Below are 14,860 nucleotides of genomic sequence, written 5' to 3' on the forward strand. Positions count from 1 at the left end.
GAGAGCGTGTCTAGTGAAGTGAGTTGCTTAAGCACTACCTGTCTCAGTTTACATCCCCCTTAAATGGGTGGAAAGATTTGAAAGGTTTAGAGCATCAAAAGGTGCCATGTTAATGTGCAGCACCAAGTTCTTGCGAAGGCATTTCAGACTGACAATTTGGTCGATTTTACTGCATTCCTCTCTTCACAGGCTTAATTTTGCTCCTCTGAACCTACAACCGACAGCCTTGTACTTGGGAGTACGGAAGGCATGAAAGAAAGCAAGAACTAGTCCTGTACCGCAGATCCAACTGTTCAGTTCAACCGTGACCTCCTCACCTAAAAGCAGCCTGCCCTTAACGCGGGGCCCCACGGCCTCAGCTCGCGTGTAAATCTTTGGGGAGGCACGAACCTCACCTGGACCCCTTAGCCTATCTCCCCCAAAGCCCTTAGACTTCGAGCCCCCGTGAGCCGTAACCCCCGAAGGCGGAAGAGCCCCCTCAATTTCGCCCTCCACTCCTGAATCAAACCGACTCCAGGAGACGAAGGGGGTCCCAGCACGAGTGTCCCGGCCCCCTAACGCTGCAAGAGTGGAGATTCCTGCCCTCAAAGCCTCCAACACACTCACTCTCAAAGGCCTGGAGGAAAAGCTCGTGGTCAGCCTGGACGTGCTCCATTTTCGGCTTCTTCACCGGTAACACCGCGGCCCCCGCCGCTGCCGCCGCGGAGGAGGAGGAGGAGGCCGAGTAACTGCCGCCGCCTCCACAGCCCCCGCCACCGGATTTGCCGCCCGACGCCGTCGCCGCCGCCACCGCCGCCGAACCCCCGAAGCCGCCTCCCCCGGACCCCGCGCTGGGCCCCGAGCCGCCCCCTCCCCCACCGCCGTGCTTCTGAGGCGCCATCGCGGTTCCTGCCTCCTCCCCCCGCCAGCTACCCGCCGGGCGGCCCCGGAGAGTAAGCGCCTGCAATACCAACCGCTCACCCCAGCAGGCTCCGGCGGACCGAGGGGGGAAGGAGGAGAGAGGGGAGGAGAGGGGAAGGGAAGGGAGGAGGAGAGGAGGGAAGGAGGGAGGAAAAAAAAAAGTGTCTCCTCCTGAGAACCCCGCTCCGCTCGAGAGACCGCTCACCCTAGCCTGGCCTCGCTCCGCCCACTTCCCCCGCCCGGCGCTCTGATTGGTCGGCGGGAGCGCGCGCCGCCCGGCCGCCCAGCCCGTTGGCCCGCGGATTCCCCCGTCAGTCACGCGGAGGCGCTTCTCGCGGAGGCGCGGCTTGGTTGGCCCGTGCGCGCTGCCGATCGCGGGCCCGGCCGCCTCTTTGAACTGAATTCGCGGGAAAATTAGGGGTCGGAGCGGCCTTCCTGCTGGCCCCGGTGCATTCTGGGGAGAGAGGGACCCAGCGAGCTGCTTAGGGAGCCGTTTCTCGCCTTCTGAGCGTCGTCAGTCGCCGCCCCCGGGGTATACAGGACCCCTGAGGAGAGGCGGGTCTCTGAGGAACTGGGGGGCGAGGGCCCTGCTAAATGAACCGAGATCCTTGCTGGATCGTCGAGTCTCTAACTTCACAGGAAGGGGCCTGCCTGGGGGTTTGGTCGGGTCGGGTCGGGTAGCTTCTGGTCTAAGGGGCTCGCGGGGCGGGGATCGCTTCCCTGGTCCCCTCATCACCACGTGCCTCAAGCCGCCCTTGGCCGAATCCCACCCAGCGAGACCCGAAGAGGACTGGGGCAGCCAAGGGCTTGCGGCTGCTGCTCTCGAACGCCGCAGGGCTCCACCAAAGGGAGCGATTTCTAGGGAGCTTGAATGTCCAAAAATCAAATGAAGAAAACGATGTTCTGAAGGTGCGGTGAAGCTTCAGGATGCTTACTGAGAGAGGTTGTGGCTTCTCAACATGTTAGAAGTAAAACCTAGATATTTGATCCCCGGACACCAGACGAGTTGTCAGAGGGACAAACTAGATGATTTTTTAGAAGTATCTACACCCATCTTGAGCATCTACTCATTTTGCTCTCAAAAACTGTAGAGGGAATCCGGTGTTTCGCCTGTCTCTTTTGAAAAGAGATGCGTAGGCCCGATTCAGGCTTCCGGTCCGGACTGGTTTGGAGTCGAGCTAATACTCTGAGATTTGAATTTCAGGTTGGGCAATATGATCTCTAAGGACGTCCTTCCAGTTGAAATCCTGTGATCTTGTATTACATTAAAATGAAATATTATCGTCGAAAATTGCAATCGATAAACACAGATCCATTTCATACTTCCAATTATATTTTTTAAATGCTTGCGTTGGGCCCTTTATAGTTAATTTCAAAATGTTTACGAAGCAGGCATCTTTGGAATGGTTATTTAACCAAAGCGCTGGTTTTATCAACGCATTTTCTACCTAAGAAAGTGAGCTCTGCAGATTTTGCATGTAGTATAAAAGTTGGCATTTTAGAAACACATCCAAAAGTAGGTATACCTGTTGCTGGTTTTTAAGTAGTCTGTTTTTTTATTCAAACAAAAAGTTCAGAATGCTCTCCTGTGTTATACTGTTCTGTACTCAGTATTTTTTTTTTAGTTTCCCCCTGCCAAAATAAAGAAGAGATTTTGTTTTGTTCTTTAGGTTTCTGAAATAACCCTTTTCTAGAGGCTTGTGGGGTATTAGATGTTGCTAAATTGCTCATCTTTAGCTTTACAAGGTTAGAAAATGAAGTTTCATCAATTCAGTCAAGGTCTGGAGTACTAAGCATACTAAGCAAATCACAAAATATCAAGTTATAAGCCTAAAGGCTAATTTGTTAATTAAGAGTAACTGACAAAATTACCCATCTTCATCATTTAGGAGAATAGGGTTCCCCTTTTGAAGTGGAGGGTGGAAATACAGATAGAACCAAAGAGGTTATGGTAAATCTTCAATGAACAGAGAAATAGAACCAAAGGATTTGGGATGTTGGTAAAGAGTATTTCGTTTAAGAATGCCATGGTATAGCATTCTAGGCTTCACCCTGGGCGTAGTTTTAATGTACAGTAGCTAACCAGTACTGATGATGAGAATCAAAGCTATCCATGCTATGGAAGAGTTGTGTAACACATTCTCACTTTTTGTATTCTCCTTTGTCCAGAATGTATGTAGCATACTAAAAAATCCTTATAACCTCGAACAAATTAGAATTAATTGAGTTATCTTGGTCACATTACTATCTTCTTAATCAGATTATATTCCATAGATAAAATGTTAATAGATCACCTCAAGGTTGGTCACTTCTGTGACTAGGTTGTTTTGTTATTTTTTAAGTTTGGTGTGGCAACTGTTTTTGAGACTGGTGATGCCAATTCACTGTCAAAGACAGGTATATATTTAGTCCCCGGCCTCACACTGAATTTGAATTGCTTTCAAGGGTCTTGTTTGTTTTGGCTTTCATACATATTTGGAATTGGTAAACCCCTAAAAAGCAAAGGCCACTGACCTTTTCTATTTCCTAGCACCAGACTAGATATGTGTGCAAGGAAAGAATAGCCATCATATTGACCTTTATAGTTGTGAGTATTCTTTTATGTATGTTACCTCAATTTGTCATAATGATCCTATGAAGCTGGCATTATTTTCATTTTACAGAAGAGAAAATAGGCTCAGAGAGGTTAAGTCACTTGCTCATTTAGTGGCAGAGATGTGACTTGGACCCATCACTTTAAGATTAAGCATTGAGTCTATTAGAGTAAGCCAATAAGAGCTGTATCAGAAGAAAAAGAACGTTTAAGTCTCACTTTGAGGAAACTAAAGTTGTATTTGCTAACATGTTCTGAGAGAGAGATAATCAAATTCGGTTTTTAAAAAGGAACGCCCTCCAATGTAAAATATTAATAACCTTCCTAATAAAAGTTTGTATGAAAAAATAATTTCAACAGTTCTGTTTGAAACTTAAAATAAAAAATTTGCATATTTTTCCCTTTGTCTAGAAAAGAAAAACATAAGAACCATGGAAAATTCACTGTGTATTATGGGGTTTTCATAATAACCCCCTGATTTGTGTGTGTGTGTGTGTGTGTGTGTGTTTATCTAGGTTTAACTAGATATAATAAGGGTGGTAGTAAGGAATAGTTAGAACCCCTGGGACAAAAAGAAACTTGACACTAATAACCTGAGGGAGGAGAAACCACCTGAGACACAACAGAAATATCTAAACCTGAATTTTGGGAGGCCTATAACTGGAGATAACTACTATGCCCATTTGTTTTAAACTGTGGGACAAGTGATTTTATGTTTAATTTTAAGCAAAAGCAGGAGTGAACTGAGATTTATTGAGCATTCTATCCATACAACAGTTATAAACTGTTATTTATTATTGTTAGTCTCTTACACACAAGTAATTGAATCTCAGAGAGATTAAGTCACTCTCTCACCATCCCACAGCTTTTAAGTGGGCAAGCTGAGATTTGAACCCAGTTACAGGGAACTCAAAACCCCATGTGTTTTCCAGTAAAACAAAGGTGTCCAGTCTGTCATCTTGGAAGACCCAGAGTTTCAGAAGGCAAGCGTAGGCTCTACTTCCCCATCATCTGCAATCAGAGCTGTTCTGCTTTTCTGAGTTCTGTAATTTCAAAGATAATGGATCTGCTTGCTCAAGAAATATTTTTTGAAAACCACTGCATTACTCTCTGCTACCTTCCCAAGTCTGATAATGAGGAACAATGAGCTAAAATGGCACTAATAATATGGGCTATACTCACCTCAAAATTTGACACCATGAAAAACATGAGTATGCTTAGAGTAATGAAGTTTACTTTAATAGTAGTGAAATATAGATGAAAAAAATCTGTTTCTCACTCATGCCCTGCCCAGAAAAAAAAAAAATTTGATCTTCTTGCTTTTGTTATCCCTTATCTTTGTGTGAACTGATTGTTTCCAAACTAAGTTTCCTCTTTATTTCCTAAGGGGAAGAAAAGCATTACTATGTCACCATCCTTCATAAACAATATCAACAAAACTAGATAGATATTATACCACTTCCATAATAATGCTGTAGTCTGAATTTCCATTTAAAGTTTGTAAGTTCACCTTCATTGTACAATTTCTGATTACTGTTGATAATCAGAACAAATTAAGAGATACAGGCCTTTATTTTTAGCTTGTTGTCATTTTACAGATACTGTTCTTATTTCCTTGAGACAGTTTTCGTTTGACCGGTATATTTAGCAATTACTCTTTATAAATGACTTTGTTATGTGAAAACAAATTTTATAGCTAGAAGAAACTTAGATAGTATCCAGCTTAAGCCTCTTTTTATACACCTGAAGAAACTGAGTTCCAGAGTTTAATTTGCTAAGATTACACAGGAAGTATATGCTGAGAGAGAATCTATAGGGTTAAATACTTGTGGAAAAGCTGCCTCTTATCTTCTACATTCAGTTTTATTTAGGATGTTGTATGTTCTTCTTTAAAAAAGTTCTTTTCTACCTTACTCTACTCAGAATTTTATTTCTGCCTGCACACTATCCAATGGAACTAGATCCTGGGGAAACATTGCTATTATTCCTGATTGAGCTAGTTTTTTCTCCTTCACATTCATGGCTTCCTACAATAACTTATTCATGTGGCTAGTTTAAGAAAGTTGCCACCTTCATGGTTGAGCTGAATGAGAGAGATGTCCTGAAGAGACTACCGAATGATTTGGCAGCTGTTTTTGATAGAACAACACAGAGCTTACAAGTTGCCACTGGGATATCTAGTACTCTATGTGCCTGCAAGAAATTCCCTGAGATTATAAAAGCACTGGGCAATAGATTTCAGAATTCTGTAACCATTTTTTATCACAGAGGCACTTTAAAGAGAAGAATTTGGGGAGTAGGACTTCTACTTCATATCAAGATAAATTAACTTTCTGTACTTTGGGGATCAAATTAATACACAGAAGCCAAGAAATTAATTTGGTTGGGCTTTCTTCAGACAGCACTCTTCAAAGAGAGTTCTCTTAATAGGAGAGAAATGTTTCTGGCTCTATTTCTATTTTTTAAATCTAATTTTTTCCTAGATTTTAAAAGTTTGCAACAAACTTAGGAGAAAGGACATTATACTATCAGTCAACTCTTGTCATTATTTCACAGTGTGAGTTTGATAAAGTTATTTAAGTTCTCTGATCTTTGTTTTCTCAAATATAAAATTAAGGATTGATTTAGAATAGTGATTTTTGTCCGTAACAGAATCCCTGGAAGTTGAAGGTAGAGCATGTATTATGTGGGAAATCATGTTCAGCATTATAATTTTGTTTTTGAAAGGGAAAAACAAAGCTATCTATAGTTCTTATACTATGATCAGTAAAAATAAAGTTTTTTATTAATGACTATATGAAAAAAGAGACAGTCTTCCATATACCACATGACACACTTATAATATGTGTTCTTAAGGCACATTTCCCTACAAAGATAGACATGGGTTACAGAGGTAGGAGAATAGGAACTTTTAAAAAAATCAAACTAGGTATAGAGGGAAAAAAATCAAGAAACACTGATACAGGTTATTGTTAAAGTTATCCCAGTTCTTTAATTCTAAGAAAAATAACAGAAATCACCTTCCAGTACGCTATACCAAAGTTAAATTCATGCAAATGTCCTTCTCTATAAAGTTATAAAACATGGGTTCTACTTTTGATTCCTGAATGAAACAATAAACAAAAGGCAAATAGTGTTATTTTTTCTCTAATGGAGCAGATAAGGGTTAAAAATTCAGCTCAAAACATGTCAAATGATGTAGAAGAGTGCCCAGTAGGAAGGTAAACTACACAATATTTAGAATGGGAAATGAAAACAGGAAAGTTTATGTTGTACTTATCATGTAAGAATATAAAAATCTTCTTTCACCAAAAAAAGCAAAAATATCTGAAAAATGCTGAGAATCCAAAAAGATCTGAGCCGACTGAATTGCCCACAGAGACGAATGTTAAAAAATAAGTTGGTAGGCCTTTTAACAAAAATTCGGTAATTTATTCAACCAATCTTCAATTAATTGTTACACTATGAAGAAAAAAAAAAAAGAGGCCTGTACAAAGGAAAAATAAAAGGCCTGTACAAATTGCTTTTAGGAATTTGTTGAGGTTTTTTCAGGGTCCCAAATGGTCGATTATTTTTTAATGTTTCATGGTTGTTTAAATAATACGAATATTTTCTGTTTTGTCCAGAGTTAATCACGTAGGGAATTCCATGGCAGTCCAGTGGGTAGTACTTGGCATTTTCACTGCAGGGGGCTAGGTTCAGTCCCTAGTTGGGAAACTAAGATACCTGACAGTCTCCAGTGGTCAAAAAAATACCCCCCAAAAACAAAGTTAATCATCTATGTCTGTCTACTTCTCCGTCCATCATCCAAGATACCGCATTGCTTTTGGCCCTCATGTGCCTTAGTCTCCTCTAGTCTGTGACCTGTAACAGCTTCTCAGACTTTCCTTGTTTTTGATGACCTTGACAGTTTTAAAGAGTACTGATAATTTATATAATGTTCCTCAATTTGGATTTGTCTGATAGTTTTCTAATTGAGTAGGGTTATGGGTTTTGGGGAGTAAGATCTTGGAGGTGAAGTGCCATTTTCATCACTTCATGTCCAGGGTACCTGCCATCAACATGATCGTCATTGATGATGTTAACCTTAATCACCAAACCAACTTAGTATTTGACAATCTTCTCCACTCCCATCCTTGGAAGCAAGTCCCCATGTGTAGCCCACACTCAGGTGTAGTGACGGAGGTTGTGGTGGTGAATTAAGCTCTTCTTCCTTGATGGGGGAGTAGCTTTGTAAGTTATTTACAATTTCTCCGTATAGGAGACTTTTCTCCCTCATTTCTGTATTTTTTCAATCATTTGTTTATGGGTGCTTACTTGGATACTTTGGGCTATATCCAGTGCTACATTATTTATTTTGTTGTTCAGATTGTTCATGCTTTGGCCATTGGGGAGATCAGCCCCTTTAACGTGGCCCCATCATTTGTGTTCTGTTTTTTAGCAATTTCTTTCTTATGTTGTAAGTGTCAGCCTCATCTTGTATATTCCCTACCCTAGTCTTCAGTTCAGTTCAGTCGCTCAGTCGTGTCTGACTCTTTGCAGCCCCATGGACTGCAGCACGCCAGGCCTCCCTGTCCATCACCAACTCCTGGAGTTTACTCAAACTCATGTCCATTGAGTCAGTGATGCCATCCAACCATCTCATCCTCTGTTGTCCCCTTCTCCTCCCACCCTCAATATTTCCCAGCATCAGGGTCTTTTCACATGAGTCATTTCTTCAAATCAGGTGGCCAAAGTATTGGAGTTTCAGCTTCAGCATCAGTCCTTCCAATGAATATTCAGGACTGAATTCCTTCCGGATTGACTGGGTGGATCTCCTTGCAGTCCAAGGAACCCTCAAGAGTCTTCTCCAACACCACAGTTCAAAAGCATCAATTCCTCAGTGCTCAGCTTTCTTTATAGTCCAACTTTCACATCCATACATGACCACAGGAAAAACCATAGCCTTGACTAGATGGACCTTTGTTGGCAAAGTAATGTCTCTGCTTTTGAATATGCTATCTAGGTTGCTCATAACTTTTCTTCCAAGGAGTAAGCGTCTTTTAATTTCATGGCTGCAGTCACCATCTGCAGTGATTTTGGAGCCAAAAAAAATAAAGTCTGACACTGTTTCACTGTTTCCCATCTATTTCCTATGAAGTGATGGGACCAGATGCAATGATCTTAGTTTTCCGAATGTTGAGTTTTAAGCCAGCTTTTTCACTCTTCTCTTTCACTTTCATCAAAAGGCTCTTTAGTTCTTCTTCACTTTCTGACATAAGTGTGGTGTTATCTGCATATCTGAGGTTATTGGTATTTCTCCCAGCAATCTCGATTCCAGCTTGTGCTTCATCCAGTCCAGCATTTCTCACGATGTACTCTGCATATAAGTTAAATAAGCAGGGTGACAATATATAGCCTTGACGTACTCCTTTTCCTATTTGGAACCAGTCTGTTTTCCATGTCTGGTTCTAACTGTTGCTTCTTGACTTGCATACAGATTTCTCAGGAGGCAGGTCAGGTGGTCTGGTATTCTCATCTCTTGAAGAATTCTCCTCAGTTTGTTGTGATACACACAGTCAAAGGCTTTGGCATAGTCAATATCAGCCATTTCTCCAAGGAGCTCTGATTCCTTTAAGAGGAGAAACAACAACCAAATCTGCCTGTACAAGGAAGGGTGGCACAGCTCATTGCCTTTCCCAGCAAACATTGGTGAGAGAAAGAGGCGATGAAGGTCTGCTTCCCAGCTCTTCCCTGGCAGAGCTCACCCTCCAAACCAGGAGCTTCCTCTTTACCATGAGCCCTCATCAGAAGGGGCAGGTTTCAGTTTTCTCACATCAAGGACTCCTGGGAAATTGTAATAATCAGTTATATTTTTCTGATTCTAATGAGGTTGCTTCTATACTCAGTTAAAGCAGAGTTCCCTTTTTTCCCTCCTTAGAAGTTAGTTTTCATTTCTTGGAAATCTTAAAATTTTACTGAAGTGTCTGAGCAGAAGAAGGGAGAATAGAATATATCTTGAACAGAGGGAATTTCACTAGAAAACCTGCAAACAGCGTTGGGGAACTTGTTCTATTCTGTGATAAATGTTTCCTGACCCTTTGAATTTGGGAGTATTTCAGAGAGAAGAATGGCAGGTAGCAAGTGGTCTGGAAAGCTGTGAGTCTTGAAGACTTTTTTAAGTGCCTAAGCTACTGAATCCTGCTTCAAACAATACTTCAAACAGAGCCTTTTGTAAAGTTAATAAATGTTCCTTATTTCTCAGGAAAAGGGCTTGCAATGTCAGAGTCCTGCCTACTTTCATATTTTACCTCATTATATTGATGGCTATACTGCCTGCTCTCCAGTCACACCAGTTTAAGCATTATTTCATGAATATTTCTATAGTTTCTTACTATGTTTGAAATGTCTACCCCTCATTTCCTCATCAAAGTGCTACACATTTATCACTTTAACTTCAATGTCATCTCTGACATGAAAATATCACCTAATCTTCCCAGATAGAGTAAATTACCCACAGCGTATGGACTTGTCTATCCCATTAGCCAAGGTATGTGCTGTGCTTAGTTGCTCAGTCATGCCCAACTCTTTGCGACCCCATGGACTGTAGCCTGCCAGGCTCCTCTGACCACGGGGATTCTCCAGGCAAGAATACTGGAGTGGGTTGCCTTGCCCTCCTGCAGGGGATCTTCATCTTTAAAGCCTACTGTGGAATAAGTATTCAATGAATGTTTGTTGAACTCATTAACAAAAAAATGAACATATCTGCATAAAGTTGCTTCAAGACTGCTTGGTGAACATCAGAGCTTGCCCCTAGGCAATTATTTATAAAGTGTTAAGAGGAAAAGTCACACTAAAATGGGAGCCAAGGTACCTAGCTTCTCTAATCCACTTTACCTTTAGAGCTTGTGATGAGAAAAGTATACAATGCTAAATAAAATTTAAAAACCCAACCCACTAGTAGACATAGAAGACAAGGAAAGATTTTTTTCTTGGTAGATCCCCAAGGCTGTATTAGTCATTTGCTGGACATTCCTGTAGTACTTTTTGGTTTGTGTTGTACATACCTTTTAAAAGGTACTTATCACATTCATTACATTAATATGTATTTAAGTTTCTGCTTCTCCTACTACACTGGGAGTACATCAAAGAAAGGAAATGTGTTTAATTCATCCTTGTATCTGCCTCTTTTGCTTAAGACCTTGCCCATAGCAGACACCTGATCAATATTTGTTTGATGAACAAATAAGAAAGGTGGATTGTGAATTGAGCCTTGACTATTGAGGATGTCAGGAAGCAGAGAAGCAATATAGTTTCACTTAGGAGAGTGATGTGAACTGCATTTGGAAGCTTGCTGCTGCTGCTGCTGCTAAGTTGCTTCAGTCGTGTCCAACTCTGTGCGACCCCATAGACGGCAGCCCACCGGGCTCTCCCGTCCCTGGGATTCTCCAGGCAAGAACACGGGAGTGGCTTGCCATTTCCTTCTCTAATGCATGAAAGTAAAAAGTGAAAGTGAAGTTGCTCAGTCACGTCCGACTCTTCACGACCCCATGGACTGCAGCCCACCACACTCCTCCGTCCATGGGATTATCCAGGCAAGAGTACTGGAGTGCTTACTCTGATTTAATTTTATTATGTTAGAGAGCGTGGTTTTTAATTTCGAAGCAATAATTTGCAGGAGGTGGCTCATACTGGTGTGCAAGAGCCAACTGGTGAATCTTGAGGAACTTTGCAATCCATTTGTTAAACACAATCATTAGTAAAAATTAGGATATGTTATTGTTGTTGTTTAGTCATGTCCGACTCTTTGTGACCCCATGGACTGTAATCCACCAGGCCTTTCTGTCCATGGGTTTCCCAGGCAAGACTATTGGACTGGGTTGCCATTTCCCTCCCCAGGGGATCTTCCTGACCCACGATTGAATCCACCTCTCATGCATTGACAGGCAGATTTTTTACCACTGAACCACCAGGGAAGCCTTGGGTTACCACTAAAGATAAAATAATTTGGAAGTGATGAGTTTTGCATATTATTCTATTTTTAATATAATATCTTTAGGTTATATATGGTTGTAATTAAACATATTATATTAAAAATAATATTTAAAACTAATCACTTCCAAATTATTTTATTATTAACATTTAATTGTTATCTATGCTCTTGAGATTATTTGTATATTGTATATATATGGTAGAAATACTAGCATAATGATACACTACTATGCTTCTCTCCCCAACTCTGCTTTCAAGGGTATAATGTTGGTGGCTTGAAATCAGGCATGGTGGAAATACTTGCAGGAGGAAATGGGCAACCACTAGCAATGATGGCTCCCCACACCCCTCTTTGGAGAGTTCATTGTTATTTACTTGCACATCATTGTTTAGAAGGCAAAATTGACAAAGAGGCAATGAAATGTTTGGAAAATAGAGTTGAGGAAATTTGCAGACAAAGAAGGAAATGAGAGAATGTACAGGGAAAAAAAAAAGAGAAATGAGAAGTGGTAGAGAAAAGATGAGAGAATTAGAATCATTTGGAGATACTGATGTACCAACAAAAAGAATTTGAGAAAGTAAAAAGAGAGAAAGAAGGGTGGGGATTGAATGGGATAGAAGATGTGTGTGGAGGGGAGAGATCTAATGAGTAATTGTGCAAGGGACAAAAAGTTAAGGAAGAAAATTTCCAGAACTGAAGGGCAAGAGTTTCTACAGTGAAGGAGTCCTTGAGTATCTTACACAATGAATGAAAAGATGTACATCAAGACATACCGTTGGGCATTTTCAGAAAGTCAAAGATAGAACATAAAGCTTCCAGAAATAATAAAAATAGAATAAAGGACTATGGGTCATGGACAAAAGTAAGAATTTCATCAGACGTCTCAGCACTAATGTTGGAATCTAGAAGACAGTTCATAGTTGTCTAAGGAAAAATGAATTCCAATCCAGAATGATATACCCAGACGAAGGATCAATGTCAAATAAAGATATTTTCAGACTTGCAAGATGTCAGGAAAAAATCTCCTCCCTTACAGTCTTTTTTCAGGAAGCTAGCAGAAGATGTGCTGTACCAAAATCAGGGAGAAAAACAAGACAAGGAATCCAGTGGGAAACGGGACTCACAAAAAAGTAAGGAAAATTCCCAGGATGACGATGAAGGGAAATCCCACAACAGGGACTGGCCTACTGAGCAACAGTGAAGACTGGAATGGGAGGAAGATTTCTGAGAAAAAAACAAAATAGATGTATTCCTTGATGAGTTTGAATGAATGGGGATTTACAGTTTGGGCGGAATATTTGGGGGGAAATAAGTGAGATTTACATAGAAAGCTTAACAAGGAATTGAGACAATGATTAACCCCAGGTACTAGAAAGGAGATATAATCGTACTACATTACTCAGACCCATTGCTAAAAGTATTTTCAATTCGTTGTAGGTAAATTAAAAATTTATTTAACCCACAGTATGGGGAGGATAAGCCTGTGTGGAGGAAAAGGTATGGAGTTGGTGAGAGGCGGGTAAGAGGATGCCACACTGAGGGGGAAACAGCCCCCCCATAAATAAAGGACATTTTCCTCCAAAGACCTCCTCAGTCTGAGAGAAGACATGCAAAGGGAACCAGCCAGAAGGAAAAATTGGAGGGCTTGGTGGCGCGGTTCTTCGGAGCAAGGCCGAGGGATGGTGGTCCCCTTCGTCCCTCGAGGGCGAGGCAAGAGTGCGACTCTCCACCCTGAACTCAGGAGGGGCCTTCGGGCCGAGTGGCCGGAACCCGGAGCCCCAGTGCCCGCCCCGCGCCGGCTGCACCCCGGGCCGCCTCTCGCGGGGAATCCGTGGCCGGGGAGGCTGACGGCCTGCGGGCGCCAGGGGAGGGCTGTCGGGTTGGGCCGGGACTGCGGCGCGGAGTAGCCGCCGGGACTTGGTGGAGCGGAGGGCGGCGCCCTGTCCCCGGGCGCGGCCGCGCTGTCGACCGCCGGCAGGAGCCGCCAAGGGCCACCGCGGCCCGGCGGACAGGCGCCCGCTGCCGGCCTCCGCTTCGCCCAGCTCCCCGCGCCGGCGCAGCCCCCCACCCTCGACTCTGACCCAAGTCCCCTGACCCCGGCTCTCAGCCCGGGATCCCGACCTTCTTACTCCGCTGACCCAGATCCTTGTCCCCCGAGCCAAGCCCTGGGCCCCCACCCCTGGCTCTCGCCTGCGACCCCGGCCCCCGTCCTCGCCCGATCCTAGCTCTCCGACACCGACCGCCGCGCAGACCCAGGTTCGCAGCCCGCAAGGGATTGTGGTGAGGCCAGGCCGGGCTAGGGGGAGCTGACCGCTCAGCCCGCGTCCGGGTCCGGGTCCCGCTGGTGGTCCCTGGGCTCTGACCAGCGGTGGTGCTAGACACTCAATGAGCGAAGAGAGGGGTCCGGACCGAGTTTCCAAGCTGGGCAGGGCAGGTGACCCCTTGAATCAAGAGGGAGCAGAAGCAGTGGACGGCAGAGTGGCGTTGTGGTTATGTCGTAGTTGGTGGTGGTGGTTTAGTCGCTAAGTCGTGTCAGATTCTTGCGACCCCATGGACTGGGAACCTACCAGGCTCCTGTCCATGGGATTCTCCAGGCAAAAATACCGGAGTGGATTGCCATTTCCTTCTCCAGGGGTTCTGCCCTTATCCAGGAATCGAACCCAGATCTCCTGCATTGCAGGCACATTATTTACCGACTGAGCTATAGAGGAACTGTGCAACAGATGGGTTTATTGAGAGATGTGGTGGTAAACCAGTAGACAGAGTGTGTGTGTGGGGGGGGGAGAATTGCACGTGGTTGCACAGAAGAGTTATAAGATTATACTTGGTTGCACAGGAGAGAAGGGAAGGGTGGGGTAAGGCAGGAGTCCCCCTACTCCTTTGCCACAGGTACCTCTCGGTGGCCTGATAAGAAGTAGGCTGCATAGCAGGCGGGAAACGGGAGCCATCCTGGATACCCCCTTGCCCCAACACACACACACACACAAATTGCCTTCCACTGATCCAGTCGGTCCCTGGTGCCAAAAAGATTGGGGATTGCTGGGGTAGAGGAAGGCTGTTTTTTCTTTACAAGTTTTAGAGCACTATTTGGCTTTTGAAACTGGTTAGTTAGGAAAAGGAGGAGGGGGAGGAAGATAAAGAACCATTGGTGACCTTTAGTAACCCCGAAGTTTAGATTTCCCAGCAAGCTCCTGCAACTTACTAGTGGTGTCAACTTGGGCCAGTCACTTCACCCTTTGGAACCTAGGTTTGCTGGGCTGTGAAATGAAGCTCCACCCACAGCATTTCCTAAGGATTAGTGACAGGTAGGCAAAGATACTTTGTCAGAGTCTGTGATGGGCACAAGCTAGCTGTTCAGTGAACCTTATGAATGAAGTTACTTTAGAATGAATAAA

General features: G+C 43.4%; 1 protein-coding gene across 4 annotated transcripts in view; it reads right to left on the bottom strand.

The window, feature by feature from the left end:
- Positions 1–1,131, bottom strand: part of SUZ12 (SUZ12 polycomb repressive complex 2 subunit) — a 39,046-nt gene extending 37,915 nt beyond the window's left edge. For 2 of the 4 annotated variants that reach the window (XM_060395248.1, XM_060395247.1), the window contains exons 1-2: positions 1,106–1,131; positions 607–693 (exon numbers count right to left, since the gene is read on the bottom strand). In XM_060395248.1, coding sequence (XP_060251231.1) covers positions 607–655 — 49 coding nt within the window. In that variant the 5' untranslated portion in view covers positions 656–693; positions 1,106–1,131. Of the gene's footprint in view, positions 1–606 lie in introns of all 4 variants that reach the window. The other 2 variants (XM_027975270.3, XM_015098517.4) reach the window with 1 other exon arrangement.
- Positions 1,132–14,860: the final 13,729 nt, after the last annotated feature.

Source organism: Ovis aries, chromosome 11, assembly GCF_016772045.2.
Source record: "Ovis aries strain OAR_USU_Benz2616 breed Rambouillet chromosome 11, ARS-UI_Ramb_v3.0, whole genome shotgun sequence".
NCBI classification, from domain to species: Eukaryota; Metazoa; Chordata; class Mammalia; order Artiodactyla; family Bovidae; genus Ovis; species Ovis aries.